The 27,974-nt window shown below is 48.6% G+C and overlaps 1 protein-coding gene across 3 annotated transcripts; it reads right to left on the bottom strand.

Annotated features, from left to right (window-relative positions):
* Positions 1 to 36: 36 nt before the first annotated feature.
* Positions 37 to 27,182, bottom strand: DRD2 (dopamine receptor D2). Of its 3 annotated transcripts, none has more exons than XM_053963576.1 (8): positions 26,754 to 27,182; positions 7,673 to 7,976; positions 4,305 to 4,414; positions 3,775 to 3,911; positions 2,859 to 3,049; positions 1,726 to 1,812; positions 755 to 1,094; positions 37 to 252 (listed from the first exon to the last, which is right to left on the bottom strand). In XM_053963576.1, the coding sequence occupies exons 2-8, from the start codon at positions 7,943 to 7,945 to the stop codon at positions 59 to 61; spliced, it is 1,332 nt and encodes a 443-aa protein (XP_053819551.1). In that variant the 5' UTR covers positions 7,946 to 7,976; positions 26,754 to 27,182; the 3' UTR covers positions 37 to 58. The 3 variants fall into 3 exon arrangements, with proteins under 3 accessions (XP_053819551.1, XP_053819553.1, XP_053819554.1); XM_053963578.1 differs by having other exon boundaries at positions 755 to 944; XM_053963579.1 differs by lacking the exon at positions 1,726 to 1,812 and having other exon boundaries at positions 755 to 944.
* Between the last annotated feature and the right edge of the window lie 792 nt (positions 27,183 to 27,974).

Here is a 27,974-nt window from a genome sequence, read left to right as displayed (position 1 = left end):
GGCATCGCTTCCTCTTCCCCCTCCGTCCCTAAAAAAACGCGGGCGCTGTTTGTGGCTTTTAGCAGTGGAGGATCTTCATGAAAGCCTTGCGAAACTCGATGTTGAAGGTGGTGTAGATAATCGGGTTGACAGCGCTGTTGACATAGCCGAGCCACGTGAAGGCGCTGTACATGGCCGGCGGGATGTTGCAGTCGCAGTGCATGTTCAGGATGTGAGTGATGAAGAAGGGGAGCCAGCAGATGATGAAAACACCTAGGGGGGAAAAGGAGAGAGCAGGGTTTTGATTGCTGAGAGCTGGGCAGATTCTCGGGCTGGGAGAGCAGCAAGGTTCTCTTTGGTAGAAGGGGAATGCGTTTCCTGGAGGAATGAGCTTTGTGTGCTCAGTGTCCTGGTCTGCGTTCTGCCCTGGTACTAAAGAACTCCTCTGCTCGAGGAATGAGCCCGGGCACAGCAGAAACTCTGCCCTCCGGACGTGCCAGCTCTGCTGAGCTCTGCTGCCTTTTGCTCCAGAAAGCCCAGGAGCTCTTCCCTGGTTTGGGGAGCTCAGATGCCCCCGGGAGGGGCAGCTTTGGGCACCCTTAGTGCAGCAGCGCCAGCTGGGGAGGAGGGACCCCTCCCGTGGGCAGCCCTTGCCTGCTGTCCTCTAATGCACGAAGGGAAATGAGTTCTGAGGGGGGCTGGAAAATCGGCCTGCACGGGACACGGGGACTGGGATTTCTGCAGGGACCCCAGGGCAGGCAGGGCACGCTCTCACCGAGCACGATGGCCAGCATCTGGGTGGCTTTCTTCTCCTTCTGCTGGGACAGTTTCCTCCTGATCACGGCCTTGAGCAAGTTCCTCGTCTTGCCGTTGGGCAGGGAGTGGATCTCGAAGACCTTGGCTGTGTGGTGGGATTCTTTGGCATGGCCATTCTTCTCCACCTTCCCAGGGCTGCTCAGGGGTGCCTGCAGGGTAGAGTTGTTGCCCCGATTAGAAGCAACTGGCACAATCAACTGGTGGTTACTTGGTGCTGTGGGTTTGAGGGCCGTTTTCTCAGGGGGACTGGTACTGGACACCATCTCCATTTCCATCTCTTCTATGTGACTCTCTGCCTCCTGGACAAGAATCAAATGTCCACAACATAATGACAGGTAAATACACAGAGAGGAGCAACGAACATTCCTTACAGAGTGAAGCTGGACGATGCTGGAGAACAGTGAATCCCTCTTCTCCCTCCCTGCCTGGCGCCTGGAGAAAGGGCTGTGCTGTGTTTGGATATTCTGGGCAGATGGGATTGACAGAGCTGCACTGGAGGATTCTCCTTTTTGGCACAAAGAGGCTCAGAAATGGGGGAGACGCTGTCTCCGCTCTCTACAGATCTTATTCAGGTTTTCAGAATGCAAATAAATAAAAAATGGAATCAACAACCAAAACCCAACAAAGCCAATGCAGTCCAAGATTTAAATAACAGAGAGGAGAAGGAAATCAAAGGCACAAAAATGTTCAAATGCCGTGGCTTTTAGAGCTGATCTTTCGGTGAGCTTAATCTGGCTTTGTGAGCTCTGTGAGCTTAAAGCCCCTGCTTCACTCCAAGGAATGGGAAGACTATTTAAATTTTGAGATTGAATGGTAACCTTTGCTCTTAGGTTTATTTTTCTCCCACCCTACATAAATTAACCTCGTGTCCTGAGGGAGAAGGGGAAGGCTGAAGGCTCTGGAAAGCTCCCACTTCTCTTTAACACTCACCACTTTGCGCTTATTAACTTGGAAGCTCCCATTGGACTTCACAATAACTGTGCAGAGCTTGACGTCTTCTGGATGAGTGCATTTGTCCTAAGGGGCAAGCACCAGCTCAGAGGTTACACAGGCAGAGAGGGGTTGGGAAGGGAAGCTGGTAAGGGAGGCACGTGGGAATACAAAGGCACGAATCAGGAATTCATCCGCGCGGCTGAGGTGCCGAGCAGGACGGAGAAGTGGATGGAAAACTGCCGTGGAGGAGCAGGGATGGAGGCTGCTGCCCCCTGTGCCGTTCACCAGAGGGAGGAGGCCACGAAGCTCTGCTGTGTTCGTGTGTCCCTGTCTGGCTGCCTCCTCTGCAGGCAGCAGCGTTTGGAGCTGGAGCCTCTGGGTCTGCACGTCCCCCTGGCTGTGCTGCCGTGCTGCCAGAGCCGTGCTTTGACAAGTGGATTCACAGCCAGCCCGCCCAGCTGGGCTCCCTCACACGCAGCTCCTGCAGGGAGAGGCTGATCCCTGCAGAGCTGCCCTTCCCACAGAGGGGCTGTGCACCCCAGGCATTGCCACCGAGCTCTGGGGACACCTGACAGCACCTAAAGGGGGGGTCCAGGAGAGCTGGAGAGGGGCTTGGAGTGGTAGGGCACGAGGGAATGGCCTCAAACGAAGGAGGGTGGGTTTAGATTGGATATTAGGGAGAAATTCCTCCCTGTGAGGTGGGCAGGCCCTGGCACAGGGTGCCCAGAGAAGCTGTGGCTGCCCCATCCCTGGGAGTGTCCAAGGCCAGGTCGGATGGGGCTTGAAGCCACGTGGGACAGTGGAAGGCGTCCCTGCCATGGGCTTTAATGTCCCTCCTGACCCAAACCATTCCTTGAGTCTGTGATTCTGCAGGACTGACTCAGACAACGGCGCAGCCTCTGTCCTTGGCTACCCCAGCCCCGCCCGAGGCAACGCTCGGGCTTCATGCAGCAGCTCCTGGTGCAGATCTGGAGCAGCCCTGAGATCCAGGGAGGCGCGAGGAGCCCCAGCCAGCGAGCTGGGACCCCAGGCTGACCACAGCAGCCGCCTTTGGGAGCCGGCGCTTTGGCCCGGGCGGGTGGTGTGGGGCAGGAGGAGCAGGGCAGGGGGAGGATGCAGAGGCTGGCTACCTTCAGGGGGGCCTGCGTGTCCGAGTCCAGCACGTGGCTGCTGCGCTTGGTGCTGACGCGCTTCCTGCGCCGCCGCAGCACGATGTAGATCTGCACGTACACCAGCAGGGTGACGATGAAGGGCACGTAGAAGGACACGATGGAGGAGTACACCACGAAGGCAGGGTTGCCAATGATGCACTCCTTCTCATCTGGAAGAGAAAAGCGTTCAGGGTTGTTGTCCCCGCTGAGGGGGGGTCACCGTGCCGGCTCGCCTCGGGCTGTGGGGAGTCACATCACCCCGAAATTCCTGGCTGCTCCTCGCCTTGCAGCTGAGGACTGCTGATCCCCTGCTGTATCCAACCCAGCGTTCCCAGGAAACTGCTGCCTGAACTGCCAGTCCTTTTCTCTCCTGCCTCAGGGAAGGTTTTGTGCCATGGCTTTCCTCTTTGTGTGTTTTAACAGAAGAAGGATTTTGAATTTGTAGTGGACAAATGTTAAGGCAACACGGATTGGTGTTGTGTGAACTTCTACATCACCTCAGCTCTGGCGAGTCTGAAACCCTGCTCTGGAGCAGCTGGAGATGAAACAGACCCAGAATCAGCCTGCAAATAGTGAGGGGTGGCAGAGGGAGGGAACACCTCCAATGCACCTCAGACCTGATCCCACCTTGATTCCTGCCTGTCTGGGGACCCAGGAGGACAGCAGGAGCCAGCTGCAGGTGGCAGAGGGAGGGAACACCTCCAAATCACCTCAGACCTGATCCCACCTTGATTCCTGCCTGTCTGGGGACCCAGGAGGACAGCAGGAGCCAGCTGCAGGTGGCAGAGAGAGAGAACACCTCCAAATCACCTCAGACCTGATCCCACCTTCGTTCCTGCCTGTCTGGGGACCCAGGAGGACAGCAGGAGCCAGCTGCAGGTGGCAGAGCCCTCACCTGTGTTGTTGAGGCCGAAGAGGAGCGGGCAGGAGATGGCAAAGGAGAGCACCCAGACCACGGCGATCATGACGGTGACCCTGCGCTTGGAGCTGTAGCGGGTGTTGTAGAGCATGGGCATGGCCACGGCCGTGTACCTGCAGGGGACACCCCCCCAAGGCTGCTGTCACCCCGCCAGGGCTGCCAGCGCCCAGCTCCTGCCCCGCAGGCACAGCTCCCGTGCCCCAGGGTGGCTGCAGCCACACCAGGAGGGGTGAGGTGAGGCTGGGTCAGCCCAGCCCTCCCACCAACGCCCGCTGCACATCCCGGAACACAGAGAGAGGGGCCAAAGCCGTGGGAACACCGGGGCAATTCCGTCTGCACGGCCAGCAGCAGCCTTGCTGTGCCTCCTGACACAATTCCCTGCTCGCAGCTCATCGAGATCCTCCAAGCTGCTCCTCGAAAAGCTCCCGCCGGCCTCTGAGTCCCAGGCAAGTGTGGCCACACGGAGGTGGCTGGGACTTGCCAGCCCGGTGGCACAGAGCCCTCACCTGTCAATGCTGATGGCACAGAGGTTGAGGATGCTGGCAGTGCACATCATGACATCCAGGGTGACAAAGATGTCGCAGTGGATGCGGCTGAACCGCCACTCCCCAACCACCTGCAAAGAGAGAATGGGCTAGTGAGCAATCCCTGGGGCTAGTGAGCAATCCCTGGGGCTAGTGAGGAATCCCTGGGGCTAGTGAGCAATCCCTGGGGCTGGTGAGCAATCCCTGGGGCTAGTGAGCAATCCCTGGGGCTAGTGAGCAATTCCTTGGGGCTAGTGAGCAAACCCTGGGGCTAGTGAGCAATCCCTGGGGCTAGTGAGAAATCCCTGGGGCTAGTGAGCAATCCCTGGGGCTAGTGAGAAATCCCTGGGGCTAGTGACCAATCCCTTAGGCTGGTGAGCAATCCCTGGGGCTGGTGAGCAAACCCTGGGGCTAGTGAGCAATCCTTGGGGCTAGTGAGCAATTCCTTGGGGCTAGTGAGGAATCCCTGGGGCTGCTGAAGAATCCCTGGGGCTGGTGAGCAATCCCTTGGGCTAGTGAGCAATCCCTGGGGCTGGAGATCAATCCCTGGGGCTGGAGATCAATCCCTGGGGCTGGGACTGTTGGTAGGGCACAAAAGGAGAGTTTAGCACCAGCTGGAGAGGCTGGGGGTGGTTGGGGCTGTGCCGGCTCAAAGGCAGAGCTCTGCCCGGTCCCAGCCATCCCCCGGCGCTGCTGTGGTTCCACCCTGCTGCTCTCTGCGGGTTTGGGCAGCCCCAGCACAAACCTGGGCTCACATTCCAGCGCCACCAGGGAGCACAAGGCTCCTCCAGCTCACAAGGGGAGATAAAGGAGCTCAAACAGCTCCCTGAAGCATTTCAAGGCAGAATGAGGAGGGAAATACATTCATTTTAATTCCCAAGCACCTCTGAATTTACTTACAGCTTTTTCCCAGACAGTTTTTCCAATTACACCCAGCAAAGGTCAGCAGCAGACAAGCAAGAGCTTCCTTTCATTTCTTAGTTTAAAAATCGGGCTAGGCATTCCTCACCTTTATCTTTTTTCTTTTTTTTTTTTTTTTTTGGTGAACAAAATGAGTTTAATTCCGAGTGAAAAGCCTTTAACACTCCACACGATGTGCTAAAGACAAAGAACTAATGATAACACTTCCAGGCACCAGTAGCCTTTTTCCTCTTCACTTCTCTTGCTGTTGAAGCTGAACTTTGCCAATTAAGTTTAATAGCAATTATTCGGACTGCTGTGTTTGACATGTGATGAAAAAAAAAGTATATTTCCCTCTAACAAAAATAGAGCCCTACTGCATTTGAAAATAGAATGAATAAGATATCTATTCTTCAGTTATTTCTGCTCTGATATACATAACCATAGGCAGCATAAAGAAGGAAGAATGACTGCATTGAAGCCTGAGTGACAGATGAATACTCAGTGATTAAAAAAGCACTTCAGAGACAGTTACATCAGGAACTTTGAGGAGAATTTGCCCAAAGGCAAAGGTTTCCAGCCAGATCCAAACCTCTGTAAAACCTGTGGGCATGGTTCGGGGGAAGCTGGGAACTGCAGCCGTTCTTTCTCTTGGTGTTTTCATTTGTGTTGGAGAAACCTCCAAAATTTCTCCAAAATTTCCAAAATCTGTTCGCACCAAGGCTGGGTTTTTTTCAAGTGCTTCATTTGGATTGTGAGTTTTAGGCCAAGCTTGTGACACAAAACCTGGAGAGAATTGCCCCAGCTGGTAGATGAAGGCTCCTGACCCAGAAGAGGGAGAGAATTTCGCATTGTTGCTGGTTTATTCTTCTGCCTTAAAATTAAAAAAGGGCCTGAGAGATTCTTCTGTCTGGACCTGAGGGAGCAGGAGCTTCTCCCAGCCTCTGCTTCAAACGGGTGGGAGAGAAAGGAAGAGAAGAGGAGGAGGTGGAATCCCAGAGGCAGTGCCTGCCTCCCAGCAGCCTGTGGCCACGTTCAGGAGCTCCGGCAGAGGCTCTGCGTTCTCCAGTGCCGCGAAAACAATCATTAACTCGAGCGATAATTAGCACTGCGCTCTCTCACAGCCCGTGCCACGTCAGTGGGTTTGTTTTGCTTTGCATCAGGACTTAATGGGCTCATTGATGCTGGCTCCTTCCCCTGCGCTATCTCCCCTTCCCTCCCTAAGTGAGTGCCTGGAAATTAACTGGAGGCTCAGGATGGTTTTGTCCTGAAGGCTGAGGTGTGAAAAGTGATTTTTTTTTTCCCCCCTATTTTGTGGCATAAAATCTGTGGATTCCCATCCTGCTTCTACAATTGCCTTCCTGCAGCCCTTCAGAAACAGGGCCTTGATTGCCTTTTTTTTTTTTTTTTTTTTTTTTGGTAATTGCTGGATTCAATGATCCTTGTGGGTCCCTTCCACCTCCACAAATTTCATGTGGTTTCAGTGTGATACCCACGGTGGAGTTCTGAACACAAAATTGGGGTCCTTTCCCTCTTGGCCCCGAATTTCTGGTGCAATTGGGCTGTCATTTAATCCCCTGAGCAGCAGTGGGGTTTCAAGCTACCTGCTCTCCCATCCACCACCTGGGAAAAAATGGCAATTTCGGGAAGGAAAAAGCTACAATTTCAGGAACAAAATGCAATTTCAGGAACAGACCAAAAAAAATGCAATTTCAGGAATGAAAAAACCTGCACTTCAGGGAACGAAAAAACCTGTATTTAGGGCATGTGGGGGAATTCAGGAGGCTGATTCCCAGGCTGCTAAACCCTCCCCATTGTGAAAAATGTGTATTTTATTATTGGCTTTTTGCAAATATTAAATTGAATGCTGTATGTGTTATGCTATATTGATTAGAAGTGCTGTATTAACATTTTTAATAGCACGGTAAATGTAGTTTTGTAGTTAAAACGAAGCTTTAGTAGTTCAAATAGAAGCTCTGGATGTGGGGTTTTTTGGAAGGAATGAGATACTCGCTTCGAGATAACAGTCACAGAACACCTAAATCTTCCAGAGAAGAGGAATTGATGGGTTTTGTATCAGAAAAAGCTAATTTCTTCAGGCCTTGCTCAGGCTGGAAGACGCCATGGGGATTAAAAGAAGCAGTTGACATACAACAGAGTTTCTTGTTTTAAATAGAATGTATGCATAATCATGAAGTATGTATGAATATGCAACAGGCTGTTGCTTTAGGGGTTATTCTTTGTTCACAAGGCACGCTTGTGGTGGCTTAAGTGCCCGAGAGCATCCGGTAATTCTTTGTTCTTTATCGTCTTGCAATTGTCCCAGCTCTCCGTTTTTATTACTCTAATTGTATAACCGTTCTCATAACCATTTTGTTGTTATTACACTTGTGAAAATTCTAAAAACGAGCGATGGGCGTTGTTCACCCCGTCCTGCCTCAAGCCCTTACCTCCATGTAGACCACCCAGGGCATGCACAGCGTGGCCACCAGCAGGTCGGCCACGGCCAGGCTGACGATCAGGTAGTTGGTGGTGGTCTGCAGGGCTCTCTCCCTGGACACTGCCATGCACACCAGCACGTTGCCAAAGACGATGATGAAGATGAGGAGGGCGAGCAGCACGGCGTAGTAGTTGTAGTGCGGCTTCTGCGCCGCGTCCGACGCGTTCAGGGCCCTGCTCCAGTTCCTGTCCCCGTCGTACCACGAGAGGTTGAGGGGATCCATGGGGCTCCAAGTGCCAGCTGCCAGCTCCACCCTGCCACAGAGGTGTTGGAGAGGCCGGTGAGGTCAGCGTGGAAAAGGAAAACGGAAAGGAAAAAAAAAAAAAAAAATCAGGATTCTGCTGCCTCGCTCGTGGCGTTCCCTGGAGCCTGTTCGCCCTGCCCTGGTGAAACGTTTGGCTGGAATTGGATGCAGAACTCCTGACCCAGGCAGGGATTCCAGAAGCTGGTTTCACTGCCAGCTCACCCCCAGGTTTCTGTGTCTCTGTGCTACAGCGGGGTCAGGCAGAGTGCCTGGGATGTTCTGGCCCCTGCCATTCCCTGCTCCCTGTTAGGTGTGCACAATTCAGGGCACAGGTGCCATGACCCACTTTGTTTATTTTCCATGTGCTTCGTGGGGCTTTGGGCTGTATTCCTTTCATTTTTTTTTCTTTTGTCTTTTCCTTATATGGTTTTTTTTTTTTTCCTCCAGCAGTGAAATAAATAAATTTGAAACCCCAAGACCTGAATAGTGACAATGATGGAACTTGACAGCAGCAGCTTTTGCAGTCAGGGCTGGGCTGTGCTGCCTCTGCCATTGCCCCAGTGAGGTGACAGTGAAGGGGACATGGTGGGCACAGCACTGCTGCCACCCCACAGCCCTCAGCAGCTCCTGGCACTGGGAACATGGTTTTCCTGCTTTTCCTTGGAAAATCTTATCACCACAGCAACTCCTCCCACCATTCCCTGGCCAATGGCCACGAGCTGTGCACTCATCCAGAGGTAAAATATAAAAAATCATGGGATTCCTCTGGAGTTCCCTAAAACCTATGGGAGCTCTGGTGCTTGTTTTACCCACTGAGTTTTACCCACTGAGTGAGTGGCTCCTGGACTTTTTCTGTCTCTCTGTGCTGTCACAATACCCTAAAGAAATTCAGCTGCTGGGACAGAGGTTTGTGTGTCATTAACTTGAGATTCAGACAACAAAAAGCTCCTCTGTGCTGAGGGAGGTGAACAAGCAAAGCTCAGGGAGGACGTGGAGTGTGGAGGGGAGCTCTGGGAGTTGCTGTTTTGGGGTCTCTCTCTGGTGCCAGGACATGAAATGTAAATTCCATGTTTGCAGTGGGACTTGCAGGACGTTTGGACCCTGGGACAGGTGGGGAGGATACCTGAGCTCCTGGCCAGGGGGGTTCACTGCAGAGCTGCCAGGGCAGGGCTGTGAGGATGGATCCGAGTCTCAGTCCCACTTAGAGAAGGGATTTCCAGCCAGCAGAAGGAATCTGGGCTGGAATCTGAGAATCCCCTCGGTTCATAAATCACTCCTGACCTCTCCAGAACCCAGCCAGTGGTGCAGGCAGAGCTGGAAACGCCAGCACCTGGCTGGGAGCTCCTGAGCCTTTCACAGAGGCCTCAAGCTGTGCCAGGGGAGGTTTGCGTTGGATATTATGGAAAAAAAAATCCATGGAAAGAGTAGTCAGGCACTGGAGCGGGGCAGTGGTGGAGTCACCATCCCTGGAAGTGCTCAAACCCCTGTGGATGTGGCTCCTGGGGCCGTGCCTCAGTGCTGGTGCTGGTGCTGGCTTGGCTGGGCTTTTCCCACCTAAACAATTCCACGTTTCTGCGGCCTCATTCCCTGCTCAGCCCTGCCTAGGATCAAATATTCCACGTTTCCCAAGCTGCATCCCCACAAAGACCACACTGGGAAATCTGGCCCTGCTCTCAGACACCCCAAACCAAGGCCACTTAATTTCCTTAATAAAAAAGACAAAGTGACTTCGATTTATTAAACCACGTAAGTGATCAAAATAGCAAAACATTTGCAAATATCAAATTCACCTGGGAACAATGGTTTCTTTATGTTTCACTGAGCTTTTGTGTGCTTTTCTCATTCAGAGAACAATTTGGATAATAATCCTTGGAAATTTGTTGCATATGGGTCCTTAATAGCTGATAATTCAAAAAGTGTCTGTCTGACAGTGCTATCAGCAGCACTTGATAGCTCTACAAATGTCTTCTTAGGAGCTGTCAAAGTGTCAGAAATTAATTAAATGTTAGCTTCTGTGACTCAGAGTGAAAGGGAAAAATCAATGCTAAATACAGCAACAGTTTTTTCTCCTCTCCTGTTGCCCTTTCATAATGCAAAACTATCTCGAGGAGGCAGAACCATGCAGAAAATGCAGGGTGGGACAAAAAAAAAAAAAAATTTAAAAAAGCAGGGAGGTGGAAAAGTGTCTTTGAGGTGTAATAGGGTTTGAGCTGGGCAGGATCAGACCCTTGGGCCTGGGCTGGACTTTTCTGAGCTCCGACTGCAGGAAGAAAATTGGCTTTAAAAAGGAAAGGCCACAGACAGGGAGATGGGCTCAGCAATTCCAGCCTTTTCCAGGCTGTTCCAGCTCCCTGCTGGAGTTGGAGGAGTCATTTAATGCTCATGTGTCCATTCATCAGGAATTTACTCAATGGTGCTAAGGGAGTGTGTAAAAATCCCTGGATAAAGTAATCAAAATTTCCTTTCATTTCCTTCCCTGTCTTCCTCAAGATTTTTTTTTTCCTTTAAATAGAACTGTTCTCACAGTAATAATTTTTGTCTTTATATGCGTCACGGGGAAAGTTAAAAGTTAATGTTTGAATGTTGTACAAAGGAAAAGATTTGGTGTTTCTATTAAAAAAAAAAAAAAAAAAAAAAGCTTTCATTTAGGAAAACGAAACAGAGGAAAAGTTCCAAACATTTTGCACGAAATAGGGAAATTTAAACACCAAAACCTAGAAATTAAAACTGTGTGATCACACAATTAAGGGCTGTACCCAGTACACATCCTCGTGGTACAAACGACAATTACATGGACAACTCTGTGAATTCCCAGCTGTGGAAAGTCTGAGTTTTCCATCCTAAACACAAGCTTCCTTTCCCCAGCCCCAGAAGTGGCAGCATTTGGAAGCATTCTTGGTGGCCATTAAGGTTTCTCGTGAGTCTCTCAGTCCTGCTTTGAGGAGCGATTTTGATTTTAGCTCTGACAGTTCCTCAGAAAGAGGAAAGAAAGAAGAAGCACTCAAAGAGCTGGCTGCAAAAGGGAGGGCTTTTCCCTGCCCGTGCCCAAAATCTGCATTTTCCTGGGGAAAAGGGAGAGGGAAGGGATCAAAAACCACAGGGAAAAGGCACGAAGAGCACCTGGCTCTGGCCTCGCTGAAATTCCTCTGCAGAGGGAAAACAGAGCCTTGCTTTGGGGGAGAAAGAGCCCAGAAAGGAACAAATTCCCTTGAGAATTAAGGGCAGCAAAGCCACTCTAATTCCCCAGGGCGCAGATTCCCAGCGTGGCTGAGCTAATCCAGACGTGGATTTGCTGCAGGGTCAAGGGCAGCACAGGGCTGCAAGGTTGCAGCCTCGTGTTTGGTGGCAGCAGTGCAGCAGCATCCTGCTGCTCCTCCCTGCTGCTCATCCCGCTCCTCGCCCGCCCCGCTCCAGCAAAAGCTCGCTGCCAGCAGACTTGCAGCACCCCGAGGGTGTGACATGTAATGCCTCAGCAAAAAAGCCTTATAAAATATATAAGGTTTTAGACAGAAAATAGATTTTATATATAAATATATAAAATTTATATGTTATGTTATATTACATTATATTATATTATATTATATTATATTATATTACATTACATTACATTACATTACATTACATTATATTATATTATATTATATATAAAATATATAAGGTTTTAGATATAAAATATATTTTATATATAAATATATAAAATTTATGTTATGTTATATTATATTATATTATATATTATATTATATTATATTATATTATGTTATATTACATTATATTATATTATATTATATTATATTATGTTATATTACATTACATTATATTACATTACATTATATTATATTATATTACATTATATTATATTATATTATATTATATTATATTATATTATATTATATTATATTATATTATATATTAAATATATAAGGTTTTAGATATAAAATATATTTTATATATAAATATATAAAATTTATGTTATGTTATGTTATGTTATGTTATATTATATTATATTATATTATATTATATTATATTATGTTATATTATATTACATTATATTATATTATATTATATTATATTATGTTATATTATATTATATTGTATTATATTATATTATATTATAATGTTATGTTATGTTATATTATATTACATTACATTATATTACATTACATTATATTATATTATATTATATATATTATATTATATTATATTATATTATTATGTTATGGTATATTATGTTATGTTACGTTATATTATGTTATGGTATGTTATGGTATGTATGTTATGTTATGTTATGTTATGTTATGTTATGTTATGTTATATATGTAAAATATATAAAATATAGAACATATCAAATATCGTTTAAGCCCTGCTCCTCTGGCTAAGCTAGCAGCTAGCTTGTAAGTTCCCGTGTAAAAGAATAATGAAAGTAAAAATCAGTCAACACAACAACCTATTCTAGTAAGAAAACTGTCCACGCCCCTAAAAACAAAAAGTCTTTCACATAAGGATCTGCAAAAAAAAAAATGCAAACACCTAAGTAAAGGAAAAGTCTTAACATGTACACACACAGACATTTCCTAACCAATAAATTAAGTAGCAAAAAAAAAAAAAAAAAAGATTAACCAGCTAGATTTAGCACTGTACCTTCTGATATCCCTATAAAAATATGAGTTTTACAATAAAGATTCAGCTTTTCTGCTTAAAAAAAAAAAAAAATAAATCAAGAGTCTCGTCTGTTTGTAGAGCAGCAGGAGGGACCTGCTGGAATTCCCAGGAGAAGGCAGCCAGGAGAGGGGCTGGAGGCAGAGCCAGAGCTTTGCCAGCTCCCCGTTCTCTTCCAGGGAGCAAACTGAGTGTGAAAAATGCATCTTTTGTGACTGGCTTTTCGCAGATGTTACAATGAATATTAGATGTGTAATGCTGGAAAGTTATGCTGGATTAATTCTCTCCAGTGGTGTGTTGAATGTATTTTTAGGTTATAACACAGTGTTAAAATAGAAACTATACTATGGAAGATACTTTTTAACCAGCTCAAGAAAGAGATGGGATAATCAAGGAATTCTTTGCACAAAGATAACAATTACAGAAATTCCTAAATTTTCCAGAGGAGAAGGAATTATGGCTTTCCTTATCAATAGAAACGAACTTCTTCAAGCCTGACTTAGACCCGAAGGCGCCTGGGAATTAACAGAAACTTTTTGACAAGTACCAGACGAATTTCTTGTTTTAAATAAAATATATGCATAATCATAAAGTGTTTTGTATATGCAACAAGCTATTGCTTTTAAGGTGATTCCTTTATTCACAAGGCATGCTTGTCGTGGCTTAAGGGCCCGAGAGCATCCGGACGTCCGTAATTCTTTGCTTTTTATTGTCCTGCAATTGTCCTAACCCTAAATTTTTATTACTCTAATTGTATTACTATTTTTATAACCATTTTGTTATTATTAAACTTTAAAAATTTTAAAAGCCAAGCGATTGGCGTTTTTCACACTGAGAAATGTTTGTTTGCCGGCGTTTCTCCGTGGCTCCTCGTGCTGGATCATCTCACCACAACTGTCACCAGAGGACACAAGGAAAAACGGCGCACCTCAGCTGTGGTCACGATGAAGAGAATCATTTATTTCCTCTGATTCCAGCATTTATAGTTCTCAAAAGGTGCCAGTGCATTGGGGGGTGAACGTGCCACCTCGCCAACGACACCGGACAAACTACCTGCACATCAAATTTCTCCTCCTCCATGAAGGAATGCAAAACCAATAAGTTATTTACAGAAAGTGTGTGGGAAAGTTTGCTACAAGAATGTAAACTCAGAAGGCTTTAGAAAATCTGAAGAAATCACAGCGACAGACAATTGTGATCACAATTGTGGCCGAGAGCACGAGAGAGCAAAAGTGGGACGTTCACAACCCAGCAAAACCCTTCGTGTCTCTGGCAGGATCTGGAGCCCTTTTGCTCTCAGAAACAGCAAAGGTGTAACTCTCCTTTTGGTTTTCACTCTGCTTGCAAACCCTTCCAGGAATAAAATCCTGGCAGGGCTGATCCTGAGGAGGGCCAGGCATTGTCACCTGTGCCTGGTAAAGATCTGGGGCCTACCCACCAAAACTTCAGCCAGCCTTTGCTCCTGCACGGAACCCCCTAAGGGTTTGCCTAGACATGACCCATTGAAGATGAAATCTGGAGTTCAGGGTGACATTTCAGGGCTTTCCTCTGGACTCCAGACACGATTTTGGGGCCTAACTCAGCGTGCACCCAAGAGGGAACGAGCAGCCAAAGCCACCAGTGAGAGCATCCCTGAGGGACACGTCCCACAGCAGCCTCAGGACAGCCCCCACCTGCTGTCCCCAAGGCATTTGGCCTGCAGGTGCTGCCAGATTGATATTTCCTGCTAATTGCTGCTGCCCATCAGTTCAGTCACAGGCAGAGCCTCTCCAAAGGCTTTGCACAGAAATCAATGCCTAAGTGGAATTTGCACAGAACACTGCCTCCCTGGGTATTGCTGCTTTCCTCTGGAATTTTGGGATCAATGGGCCATAGGAAACTGTCAAACTGACATCCTTTCTTGTCCTCAAGACGTTTGCTGGGCTCCGCTGAGAATGCAACAGAGATATTCCAGTCAAAGGAAATAACATCATTCCTTTGGAGTAGAGAGAAGGTGGAAGAAAAGGGAAGGGGGAAAATGTGTTTGAGGAGCTGCTTTGTTTCCCTGTTCAGGGGTTTTATGGGGGGTGAATAAAAGCATCTCCTGGAGTAGCTTTGCTATTTTTTATTTTGCATGCAAGCCCGGAATTGCTGTGCGTTGCTGGTCGTGGTTCCCTGGAGAGCAAGGAAGGTGTGGAACAGCTGGCACTGAGTGAGAACCTTTTCCTATCCCTTCTGCTCAGGGGACAGTGTCTGCAGGCACTGAGGAGGAGGAGGAAAGGCCAGGAATGAGGGAAATATTGTGAATCCTGCCTTGACCTGAGAGCGCTGCTGATGCTGCTGCAAATCCCCATGGCCTGCCCTGGGCGCCTGCAGGAGCAGCTGGCACAGAAGTCACCCAGCAGAGTCCTGGTGGCTTTAAATAAACGCGACTCCCCCGGGCACTCAGTCGCTGGGGAGGTGACAGGGGAGGTGACAGCCGTGACTGAGGGCAGTAATTACACCTGAGCACTTCTGAGCACAGTCTTGGAGGAGGCACAGCTCTGCTTTCCACACCCCCGGGCCCTCGCTGGTCTCCAGGAGCCAGCACGTTTCATGAGCAAGAGGTTTGGCCAGCTCTGCGCCCACAGGGGCAGAATTAGGGACAAAAATCCTGCCCAGGCTGGGGCTTTCAGGGGGCTGAGTTCTAATTTCAGCACTGCAGCCTTCATATCTATCAAGCCAACAGTTCTGCCACCAGCTCCTTCCGAAAGCCTCTTGAAAATCTTCCTGCTCTGCCTTTCTCCTGGCTCCCCGTTCCCCTGGTCCTTCTCTATCCAAGATATCAGGGGTGCATTAATTGCAGCTGTTGCTCACTTCTGATCCAGAAACGTTCCTGCTTTTGCATGTTACCTCACTGGATGCTCTTGCTAGCAAGTGTTCACACGTCCCCCCTGAGCCCCTAATCCCAGTTTTCCCTCCTGTTCAGCAGAGCTCTGAGCGGGGCTCTGTGGATGACAGCAGCCCGCTGCCACCGCGGCCTCTGAGTCACCCACGCCAGCTGTTCTTGCTGATGCCACGGTATTTTCTGCTCCCAGCACTTCCCTGCCTGACAATCACATTGCTCAGAGCTCCCTGCAACAATTCCAGGCTGTGATTCACCCCCTCCCAGGCAGCTCAGAGACCCTCAGCTCCTCCTCTGGAACGCAGGGAGGGTTTCCTGCCTCTGGCAGAGGGTGGCAGGACAATCTGAGCGCCTGGTGACTCCAGAATTTCAAGGCTGAGCCCTGGTTTTAACCCCGGTTCTCCATTTGTGGTGTTGCTCCTTCAGTCATCCCTCTTTCCCTATGGAATTTTTGCCTGAGTTTGAATTCGTGTCGCAGGAAGGAAAGGGAAGAAGTTTTTCCCCAGAGCTCCTGTCCTTCATCCCTGTGATGGACCAGAGCCTTCCCCAGGACTCTGCTCCTGCCCTCGCAGGTGAAATCCAGGCTGGCCCCTCTGCAGAAGGATGTCCTAAGGCTGAATTCCTCTGGGAATTCACTGCCTGCTGCTTTCAGGCCCTCGGAAAATCTCATCCTGCCAGGTTTCTAAGCAAGTCCTGATGGAAGGGGAGTACTCAGGGATATCTTCCCTAGAGGGGGAGGAATGCTCCTGTAACTTCCTTTAACCTCTCCTTCTGCTAATAAAAAGGCAGGTTTCATTTTTAAAGGAATCTTGAAAATTAACGATTAAGGCCTTGTCTTCATTCAAGACTTGCAGCCAAATACGGATTTATCAGAAATCCTCCCATTTTAACATTTTCTCACTCCAGCATGTTAAACAGGCAAACCCAGGAACTTCAGCAAGGAGGGGTCGTAGTGGATTGGTTTGGGGTTTTTGTCATGAATAATCCTTTCAGGACCAGTTTGGGGTATAAGTAGTTCCCTCCAGCAACAATCTGCCCCCAGAGAAGCCCAGCTCTGCCCCTGCCCACCTGGAATTCAGGAGAGGTTTGGGCCCTGCCTGGCAGGCTGCTGGAGCAGAGCCTCGGGTTCCTCCTGTCTTTAAGAATCTGTGGGTGCAGGGCAAGCTTTGATCCCTGCAACATTTGGCAGATGAATTTTTCAAGCTGGAGCTGCTCCAGACACAGCCCACTTGAGCCCTTCTCAGCTGGGTGGAGAGGATGGGCAGGAAAGGCTTTTGAAAAATCATTTCTGACTCGGTGCTTTCAGCTGTGGACAAACAACCAGAAATACTGGGCACATCTCGATATTCAGTGGCTAAAGGGAAGGATTTATTCCTTCCCTGGTCTCTGTCAGAGGCAGCTCCTCAGCCTGGCAGATATTGGTTCTTATTAAACATTGCATTACTATAGACCCAACATCCTGTTCTCTACAAAAGCTCTTTTTTTTCTCCTCATAATTCCTTTATCTGTATCCTAATGCCAAATCTCTCTGACGAGATCTGAGCCTCTGACTAATCTAATAAATTCCCAGCTTCATGAATGCTGGTGATTTTATTCCTTTAGAATCTGTGCTGTGTTTGAGATCATCCACCAATGTCTGCAAATAACTCTTAATCAGTCACACAGCCAATTGTATTTTTTTTTTTTTTGAGGAATTGGAAAGGTTGAATCTCTTCACTTCCCACCCCCCTAAGTTATGTACAGAAGTGGCTGAAATTTGAACAAAATACTTACTTTTCAGTGCTGGATAAAACGTGGCAAATATTTAAGAGTTTGGTTTTTGTTTTTTTTTTTTCATTATTTGTTTTTGTCTGTCTAATGTTCACATTTTGGTACTTGGCATTTGAAGTGTAAAACAATTTAATTGCAGAAATAGGTTGTGTTAATTCCTTGGCTGAATGAACCCTTTTTGCTTCCCCTCCAGCCAGGCTTCCCCTGTTTATGCAGCACCTGGCACAGGGATACTGTAGCTCTTGAGTCCTTCAGCCACACTTTATTAAAAGTAAATAATAATAATTCAGATTGAAGCCGTCAAATATTTGCCCTCCACTTATGTCACCGAGCACTCATTGAACATCTGCTCTTTCCATTGCCACTCCTCCCCCTGAGCTTGTTTGCAAAAATGCTTGCCAAAAGCAGTGAGTTCCAGAGGAGAGATCTTTTTTTCCCCCTTTCCCTCCCCCCCTTCTTTTCCTCAGATTTCTGGGAGTTTGCCCCAAACCATCCATGCCTAAGATTTGCCCCCAGTCCCTCGGGGCAGCTTTGATGAGGATGTGTCAATCAGCAGAGCCTTCACACGACTCCCCCTTGCTCCAAGTGCCACTTCCCTGCATTTGGAACCCCAAAAAACCCCACAATGAATCCTTGTCCTGTCCCTGGTGGCGAAGGAACAGCGCCAGCTCCCATCTCAGGGGGAAGGCGACACGGCTCCGAGTATTCCTCCATCCAGTTCTCCTCAAATGTCAAATCCTAATCATCCTTAATCATTTAATCCCTAAAGCAGCTCAGCTATTCAAACCCTGACTTCCAGCACCCACCTCTGTCATCTTTTGCAGGCAAAAGGGGAGGAGGAGAAGCCACCTCTCGCTCTGGGTTCGTCCTGTGCCAGCTGCTGCCCCGCGCGGGCACTGAGCCATGCAGGAATTGTGCTGGATCAGCAGCTCTGGAAATCAGCATCTGCTCTCCTGGGGAGCCCTGCAGCTCCTGCTCTGCCCTGGGGCCTCCCCACCACAAGAGTTTGCCCGACCTCCTTGCCCTGACCTTCCTCAGTGGCTTCCAGGTGCACAGAACGGTTCATTGCCTTTGATACCTGCAATATTTCGTTCCTCCCCGGTCTGTCTTCCCACCCTGACGCTGTCCCCTCTCTGCTCAGCTTGCCCCACCCACAGAGCCACAAATTCTCTCGTTTGCTGCTCCTTGTTTTGCCACAAAAGCTCACATCCTCGGGAAAATCTCTGCTCCCAGGCACGGTGTTCGGTTTCCCTAAGAAGGATGCTCAGCTGCTCACCCCGTGGGTGTTTCTGTGCATTTGGGGGGGATAGTTTTTCCCTGCCTGGCCTCTGGAATTGTTTGCCTGGTCAATGAAACTTCCCAAGAGCAGAGGGGTCCCACACAACATTTTCAGTTCTCTCGTGTTTAGTGAATTCTGGTAGTGGAAGGATTTTGCTTCCATCAGGTGCGGTACCACCTGTTTTCCATGTGAAATCATGGCTATTTCCAGGTGAAATTATGGCTATTTCCAGGTAAAACTGTGGCTATTTCCAGGTGAAATTATGGCTATTTTCAAGGTGAAATCATGGCTATTTTTAAGGTGAAATTATGGCTATTTTCAAGGTGAAATCATGGCTGTTTTTAAGGTAAAATCATGGCTATTTTCAAGGTGAAATTATGGCTATTTTCAAGGTGAAATCATGGCTGTTTTTAAGGTAAAATCATGGCTATTTTCAAGATGAAATCATGGCTATTTTAAGGTGAAATCGTGGCTGTTTCCAGGTGAAATAGTGGCTATTTTGCCTTTTGCCTGTTACAAAAGTGTTTTAAGGTTTTCTCTTGTTTTCACCAGCAGAAGCCACCGAACTGAACTTCTCCCATTAAGGCCTCATTAAAACTCAGGCAAGCTCCTTAAGGTGCTGCAGTGGGGCCACAGCTCAGGTGTTCACCAAGAACAGTTTGGACTTTCCAGGTGTCTCCAGAGGATCCCCTGCTCACTCCATGGTTTTGGGCTGATCCTGCCCAAAAAAACACCTTGCAAAGACAAATATTTCCTTCCCATATTCCACAAAACTTGTTGGTAGCATCACTGACAAATCCCCAGGCAGGGAAAAAAAAAATGTGAACCTTCAGTGCTGCATTTTTTGGCTGATTTGAGGAATTTCTCTCGCTCTGTCCCTGCCCTGGGATCACTGCACATGCTCAGCTGCTGCTCTCCTAAATTTTATTTGACTTTTACACAGTCAGCAAAATTTCCAGCCTGCTGGGAAGTGCACACTCCATCCATTATGAGCCCAGTTCCTAAATCCAGTGACCGGGACGGTGAATTCCACATGATTTCCATTTTCCTTTAATCCACAAAGTCATTAGCAGGGCTCCAGAAAGCCATGAATATTTTCCCCCCTGCTTGGCAGGGAGCAGATTTTCTTTCAGATGAAGCATCACAAGGAGCTGTAATGTTTTTAATTAAGGTGCTGGGTACGAGTTAATTGTGGAAGTTGGGGCAGGACTAAACCCGGGACTGTTGAATTCATCAGCAATAAAAATCACAGGGTGCAGAGACTAAAATCATCATCTGAAGACAGGTACCCAACTTGCTGAAGGTCAAACAGGCACAGAAGGCCAAGAAAAGCCTCCTGCAGGCGCTGCTCTTGGTCATCCTACAGTAAATATTCTCTTTTATGTGCTCAGGCACCACTGCTCCAGCCTGTGGTTCTCTCCAGGGGAAAATCCCCAGGAAATCCCTGATGTGATTTGCTCTGTTTGGGTCCTGCTGTTCCATGATTTTGTTTTCTTTGTAGCACCAGGAATCAGCCCCACTCTTGGTGGTCACTGTGTTGTCCCACCTGACACATTAAATAGAATATTTTTATGGGAACACTGAAAGCTGATGGACATGTGCAAGTTATTGAACTCCCTCTTTAGTAATTGCTCTGCCTGTTATTCTTCTTTTTTTTTTTCATTAATTTTTTCTAACATGTGTTTATTCTCTCTACAAACAGTATCTCTTAAGCTAAATTTTGATGGTTGTGATTCTGAGGCCTCCTGAATCAGAAATTCATTGGTAAAATTAAATTGCAAAGTGTGGACCCAAAGAAATTTGACATTTATTATTATTATTATTATTATTATTATTATTATTATTATTATTATTATTGTTGTTGTTGTTGTTGTTATTATCCCTCCTTGTCATTTTCTGTTAGGGTTGTGATTTCCTAATTGATTCTTCCTTCACACTGAGAGAGAAAAAAAAAAAAATCTTGAGGTAAATAAAAATAACAGTTGGAAAGGATGACAAAGGCAAGTGCAGAGCACCAGACATCACATGTAGGCAAACATCCTCCCACAGGATGGGCTCCTGCACACGGATTCCTCCTTCCAATGGTGAAACATCCCGCAGGAAATGCAGCTGGGGCTCCAGGGGGGATGGCTGGGAGCAGGGGATGGTAAAGGGGCAGTGCCAGGGTGTCCCTTGGCTGGGACATGGAGCCCTGCAGCAGCTGTGCACCCTGAGCCCCTGCAGGGAACACCCTGCCCTGAGCAGAGCAACCACCAAAGCTGTGCTGTGCGGGGAGGAAAGCACGAGAGCCCCTGAGCAGAGCAGGGGTTTGATTTCCAGCGAGGAGCTCCAGCCAGGCCTGGCTCTTTCAGCTCTCCAGAACCAGCACTGGGCTCTCCAAACAAGGTGTTTTTAAAAGTGCTGCCTCATCCCACCACACGTGCACGCTTTCCTTGGCAACGAGGACAGGAAAATCTGCCCAATTTCCTCGGATCTCGCTCCAGAAGTGTTGGTGCCACCTGAGCCCTGGCTGTGCTGCAGCTGCTGGGATTCTGAGTCCTTTCTCCTCCAAATGCTCCTGCTGTAAAACCCCTCTGTGTCGCCCTGGTTATCAAGAGTTTTCTAAAGCCTTCTGAGTTTACATTCTTGTAGAGAACTTTCCCACACAACTTCCTGTAAATAACCTATTGTTTTGCATTCTTTCATGGAGGAGGAGAAATTTGATGTACAGGTAGTTTGTCCAGTGCCCTTGGAGAGGTGGCACATTCACCCTCCAACCCACTGGCACCTTTTGAGAACTATAAAAGATTGGAGTCAGAGAAAATAAATGAGTCTCTTCATCGTGACCAAGGCTGTGGTGCGTGGTTTTTCCTTGTGTCATTTGGTGACACCTCTGCTGGGACTCGGGGGGCCAGGACAGGCCTGGGAAGGGCTTTGTGTGCCTGGAACACAGCCCTGAGCCCCTCCCTGCTGCTGGTTCCTGCCCAGCTCCAGGGAGCCCTGGCTCTGTCCCTGCCCAGCAATTGGAATAATTGGAATAATATCGACCCGCTCCCAATGATCCAGGCTGGGATGGCAGCAGGCAGGGAGGGAGCCCTGGAGTTATTCATGGCTGGGAATCCGTGTGGGTGGGAGCTGCATGTGACCAAATGGGCTGGGATTCACTCTCAGTCCTTGTCTTCAGAGTGGAAATAAATCCAGAGGCAGGGATCCCCCTGCCCTGTTCCCTGGCACTATCCTAAATACTAAATCCTGCTTTGGATCCAATTGCTAAATTTGAGGAAAAGGCTCCTCTTTCAGCCTGGATTTCTAGAGAGGAAAGATAAGCAGCAGCCTGAATCTCACAGGTACCTTATGTACCGTTTCAAAACAATAATAACAATAATAATAATAATGATAATGCTTTATAACAATAACTGCCAGGCTTTAATAACCTCCTGGTTTAGAGCACAGGCAGCATGGATCACAAGCTGCTTTACAAATAAAACTGAACCAATGTGTGGGACTCCGCTCACATGGAAATTCTGAGGTTGACTTTTTGACTCCCTTGTTAGTGAAATAAAGAAAACCCTCTAATTCTGACAGTTTTGCCACCAAAGTGCAAATAAGGAGCTTTAGACATGCCTGGACACGGTGGGCTGAAGTATTCCTGTAGTATTTATTAGAATCACCATTTTAGTACTCACAAACACATTTTTAGAGCATCCATAACCTCATGGGGATGATGAGTGATTCATGTACTGGGACATGAGTGATTCTTCCTGTTCAACAATATGTATGTGGATGTGGGGGGGTGTTTCTATTTTTAAGGGCTTTTAAATTAGCAAGTTCTTTATAATTGTGGCTTTTCAAACCCGGGTGACTAAAATTCACCTCCCAAATCTGTGTGGGGACGTCTCAAGGAGAGCAGGAGGCTGGAGGTGTCCTGGCCCTGCTCTGAGGTGGGTTCCAAGGATGGAGATGAGGCTGGAATTAAAAGGTGTTCAGAGGAAACAGATCAAACGTTGGACATCTAATTCCAGACTCCAGTAATCCCAGAGATAATCACATTTTTTCTCAGCTGTCATACAAATATGCCAAAGCTTGAAATAAGCACATATACAAAGGGGCTGGGGGTCAGAGAGTGCTCCTTGCAGAGAATCTTAATTTGCTGAAGCTCCAGATTGCCAGAGATATCGAAATAGGAGGGAGTTTAGACAAGTAATTTGCAAGGTGCCTTATTTTAGGTAATAGCTGGAAGTTCTCTGCTGGAGTGTGTCAGCTGCAGCATTCAGGGGAGCTGATTGAAAAACCTGAGCTGCTGGTGAAGGGTTCATTTCTCTCCCTGAAGCTGCAGATTGCACAGAGCACTCTCAATGGCGCTGATTTTGCTGATCCATCCCCAGCGTTGGCACTTGGCAACCTGGGGCAGGGAGCAGGATCCAATATTTGTGTTTATGTGTGCATTTCTCAGCCAGCGAGGGCTGGCAGACCCTGGCACACCTCACACCGGGACAGCCGAGGCTGAAACAGAAATTTGGGATAAATGAAAGGAGCTACAAATGCAAGAGGATGCCCAGCAGAGGCTGCAGAGAGTTTCTCTCGTTCAGGTTACTCCGTGATTACCTTTCCCCAGGCAGCTCAGTGGGTTTATTTATCCCCCTCTGAAATGTGAAGTGTGCCCATCCCTGAGCTCGGGCAGCCCTGCAGGGCTCGCTGCTGTGCTCTGTTATCTCAGCTTTTATTGCTCCTTGCAGCCTCTCCCTCTCCCCAGCGCTCCAGAACACATAAAGCTGCATTTACATTTTCTGAATGGACTAATCATGGCTCTCTGCTTTGATAAAGAAAGTGCAGCCTCCCACATAACCACATGGAAACCAACAGGGAAGAGTAAACCAGAAATAAACCCATTCTGGGGGGTTGAGAGAAAAATACCCACCAGGATAATTGGGAGGGATGTACAGAGAAGCAGCAAGTGAACACATAGTCACATCTCCAAAAAAAAAAAAAAAAAAAAAAATTAAAATGCTAAAAATACCCAGGTGAAGGACAGCGAGAGAAAACATGATTGAAGTGGAACAATTGGGAGAGGAGTTAATAGTTATTAGCAATCACTTCAGATTGAATTTAGGTTGGTTTTGTAACAGCACAAGGGATGATGCATCTGACAGGACTTAAACAATTGCCTCCCCCTTCCCCAAAGGATCTCGCTGGCAGCACCCTGGCACTCAGTGCTCAGTGTCCCTGCTCCTCAGGAGTGGCTGAAACTTTTTATTTGTGCAAGACAGCAAAGTTTGATCCCAGACAAAGCTTTCCAAACCTATATTCCAAGCCTTAATACATTTTAACCTTCAGCCCACTGTATTTGCTCTTGTAGCCTTAAAAAAATAACCCTGGGAGGCCGAAGTTCCACCAGTCTGGGATCTGTTCATCCGATTCTGCCTTTGCCTGGGCAGGAGTGTGAGAATGGAGAAATGTTTGTGATGTTTCTGCAAACACTCCCCCATCACCCAACTGTTTGCTGTGCCAGCCTGGTTTCTGTGCATTTATTAACAATCTGTGGACTTCTTTCCCTTGGAATTGCAATTCCCCGGTGTCCACAGCATTTGGGAACGTTCTGCATCCTGTGCCAGGAGGCTTTCCAGCTCAGTGTGGACGTGCTCAGTGTCCTGCACCTCCTGGCACTGGAATATCAGCTCTGGGCATGTGGGAAATCCAAAACTGAGTCCAGATTTCCTCCGTGTTCACAAGGAATTTGTGCACAGAGGGTGAAATTGAAAACGAGTTATCCTGAAAGGATTGTGAGGAACGTGAGCCAAATCCATCCTGTTCGTAACTGGAGAGCTACAAAACCTTGAAGAGAAATGTTTTTTCAAGGTTTTTTTTTTTTTTTTTTTTTTTGGTTTTTTTTTTTTTTTTTTTTTTTTTTTTTGGCTGCTGTTTTAGAGAATTTTTGTCTGGTGGTTGTTACAGAATGATCCCTGTGGGTCCCTCCCAGCTCAGGATATTCCGTGGTTCCACATCAGCTTGACTCGCAGCTCCAAAGCTGAAGCACCCAGGGGATGGGAGGGTGGAGATTTGCTGATTTGCAGCAAAGGATGGCTTTGAGGAGAAGAGCAGCCAGGGAATGGCCCTTTTTGTGCCAGGCCCGTGCCACAGAGGGGGAGCAGCTCTGCCACGGGTGCTGCCTGCCCTGAGCTGCCCTGAGTGAGGCTTTTCTGCTGCTCCGGCTGCATTTCCCAGCAGGTTTGTCCCTGCTGCGAGCCCTGCCCGCTGCCTGCAGCCCCTGCTGCAGCCTGGAGCAGCCGGGGCAGGGCAGGGGGGGACAATTCCAGGCACTTCCACGCCGTGCCACGGAGGCAGAGCTGCGTGCCCCTGCCAGGCAGGTGTGTGGCTCTCGGGCAGGGCTGAGCACACCAAGGGCACTCGGTGTCCTGCTCCTGGCACAGAGGGGTCACACTGCACCTCTGCCGACGCCTCTGTGGGGACAAACCAGTCAATCCCCGTGGCCAGGCAGGCTCAGGGGGGGGATCCCCCTCAGCTCAGGGTGATTTGGGGGGTGGGAGCAGCGTCAGGATGGGCACAGGGGACACTGTGTGGTCACTCATCCCGTCCAAACCCTGGCCAAGCCTTTCCTGCAGGGTGACAGTGACACAGGAGCAGAATGTCCCAGGGAAGGAGCTGTTAAATCTACCCACACTGACTGCTCCCCTGTTTTGTGGGGTCACAAGCTTCTCCCTAAAGCCTGAAGCCTGCACATTTTCTTTTCCAGTGTGACAGTGAAGCTCTTTTCCACGCAGAGCGTGCGTGTGCCCATGGAAGTTAGGTGGAAATGTGGAAAGCACGGCAGATTTTACACAGGGGCTCATAAATCAGTAGAAAACTCTTTTACAAAACTCTGTTCAGAAGTAAGGAAGGAAGGCTTGAACGTAACAGAATTTCTGCAGCATGGAAAAGAAGTTAAGGGCGGGGGGGATAACAAAAACTACAGCAGTCTTTATTTGATGGAGTCAGAAATATTGCCAAGAGTTTTTTTCTAGATTACTACAAGCAATTACTTCAAAAGAGATAAAAACCCAGGGTTTTGAGATTTTAATACCACGGTGTGTGTAAGGAACAATAATCCCATGAAACCCTGAACACGTAGGGAGCCCAGCCCACGCTGCTTTGCATGTGCAACCTATCTGACCAGCTCTGTTATAACCCTGGTTATTTATAAAACAACCCAGGCTGTTTTTCTTTTCAACTTGGAGCTCCACTCGAGAAGCAGTGATTCATGCTCCACACACATGCTGGGAACTCTGCAGTTCCACGCCTGGCATGTGGGAAAGTCGGGACGAGAGAGAGACTTGAGAATTACCGAGTGGGGATGTGTGATCTGGTGTAGAAACAACCCACAGACAACGACTCGGACCAAAAATACTCCAGTACTGAGCAGGACCCAGCACCATCCTGCTGTTTGGTTCCCTGCCCTAAAGCCACAGTGTACACTGGTTTCAAAGAGCTGGATGGAACTTAGGACTGGGGGGGGGAATGGAAAAAAAAAAAATTAAGGTTGAGACAAAGGTGACTGTAAACCTCACACAAAATCTGCTTGCAGCATTCAGAGAGGAATTTCTGAGAGGTTTCCTTCCAGGGGTTCTTCTAGGAAAGGGTGACAGATCTCCTGTTCTCCACTGGGGAAGATTGCTCTACATCAGGACTGGTGCTGAGTCTGAAAGGATGCCAGTTTTGCCTTACCAGATGTAACAAAATGAGTGTGGTGAGAGGAAAAAAGAGTGTTTTCCCTCAAATAATTTGACTGAACAATCTTGTTCCTTGGGGAACTGGAATGTACCCACATTATATCCTCTCCACACATCCTCCTCCTCCCCTTCTCCCTGTCACTCTGTCTCCATTGTGTCTATGTGAGAGCAACGTAAAACATCAAACTTCTAAAAAGGAGCCGAGCTTCTTAGCAACTCCAAATGCCTCTTTAGCATACAATAACAATTGTTTGTTGCTTTGCAGTGAGTGGTTTAGATGGAGAAATGAGACAGCCTGAATTTCAGTTTGAAAACCCGCTCTCGCCTCTTCTCTTGCGGAAGGGAACAGCTTAATGGATCCTTTTGGTGTAATGACAAATATTTTCCTTTTTCTCCTGTCTTTATTTACATCTCTAGGCAGTGGTGATCGCAGCAGCCACTGCTGTCTGTGTTCCCTCACCGGGATATTCACAACATTTCTAATTCTGGAAGAAAAGCACAACACGAATCTCTTACCTTCAAGCCATATGAATCCCTCGAGCAGAGGTGTGAGTACTTCGTGCCAAATAAATCCAAAACACCACAACTCTCCACCGTGGCTTTTCCCAAGCTCTCCCAGGCTTTCAGGCAGACTTCTTGGTGTTCAGCATTCACGCACAAGCAGAGGAGCACAAAGAAAGGCAATCACCTGCCTGACCCCTGCCAGCTGGGAGCGGTGCAGGTGGAACTCGCCGTGGTTAAGCCCGGCCTGAGCAGTGCTGGAACTTCAGGAGCTCGGGAAGTGGCTCAGCTCCCTGGGAAGCGGCGACCCCGGGGCCAGGCTCCCCCGCAGCAATTCGCTGTCCATCTCCTTCAGCACACGGCCGGCTGGCGAGGCAGCAGCTCCGTCTCCATTTCCCAGAGCCCAGGCTTGGCTAGCGGCTGAGCAGAGCCGCCCCTTCCTCCCACGGACAGATCCCAACAACCTGTTTCCACTCCAGCTCCCTTCTCCGGCCGCGGGATGCGAATTCCCGCAGCGCTTCCCGCTCTGCCTCGCCCGCCGCTGCCGCTGCCGCTGCTGCGGGGAGGGGAGGGAAGGGGAGGGGAGGGGAGGGGGCGAAGTTTCCTCCCCCGAATCCCACGGACTCACCCCGGCGCGGATGGGCGGCTCCAGCCCCGGGGATGCGGGACCGGGACCGGCCCCGGCACCGGGACAGCGCCGGGCGGAGCGCGGGGCCGGGGCCGGGGGGGGACTGGCGGGGCTCAGCCGCCCCCAGGGCAACCCCGGAGAGAGGAGCGAGATGGGTTCCCACCCCCAGGAATCCCTCGGGGGGGAGCAGCCCTTCCCTGCGGGCTGCCCTGACCCGCGCAGACGCTCCCAGGTGAGCGCCGGGGGTGTTCGGTCAGGGATGCTCGGTCAGGGATGCTCTGCCAGGGATATTCGCTCAGGGATGTTCACTCAGGGATGTTCACTCAGGGATGCTCTGCCAGGGATATTCGGTCAGGGATGCTCTGCCAGGGATGCTCACTCAGGGATGCTCACTCAGGGATGTTCACTCAGGGATGTTCACTCAGGGATGCTGGCTCTGGGATGCTCGGTCAGGGATATTCGGTCAGGGATGCTCGCTCTGGGATGTTCACTCAGGGATGTTCACTCAGGGATGCTCGCTCTGGGATGCTCGCTCAGGGATGTTCACTCAGGGATGTTCACTCAGGGATGTTCACTCAGGGATGCTCGCTCTGGGATGCTCGCTCAGG

The sequence above is a fragment of the Vidua chalybeata genome, chromosome 23 (assembly GCF_026979565.1).
Source record: "Vidua chalybeata isolate OUT-0048 chromosome 23, bVidCha1 merged haplotype, whole genome shotgun sequence".
Taxonomy (NCBI): domain Eukaryota; kingdom Metazoa; phylum Chordata; class Aves; order Passeriformes; family Viduidae; genus Vidua; species Vidua chalybeata.
The sequence above is the reverse complement of the archived record's forward strand: the minus strand, read 5'-3'. Positions and strand labels throughout refer to the sequence as shown.

Excerpts from the sequence above, each read along its gene's own strand:
- DRD2 (XM_053963576.1), bottom strand. The coding sequence starts at position 7,945 with ATGGATCCCCTCAACCTCTCGTGGTACGACGGGGACAGGAACTGGAGC. Across the intron at positions 1,095-1,725 it reads AAGTTAATAAGCGCAAAGTG|GAGGCAGAGAGTCACATAGA; the intron begins GTGAGTGTTAAA and ends ATTCTTGTCCAG. Across the intron at positions 253-754 it reads GATGCTGGCCATCGTGCTCG|GTGTTTTCATCATCTGCTGG; the intron begins GTGAGAGCGTGC and ends TTTCCCCCCTAG.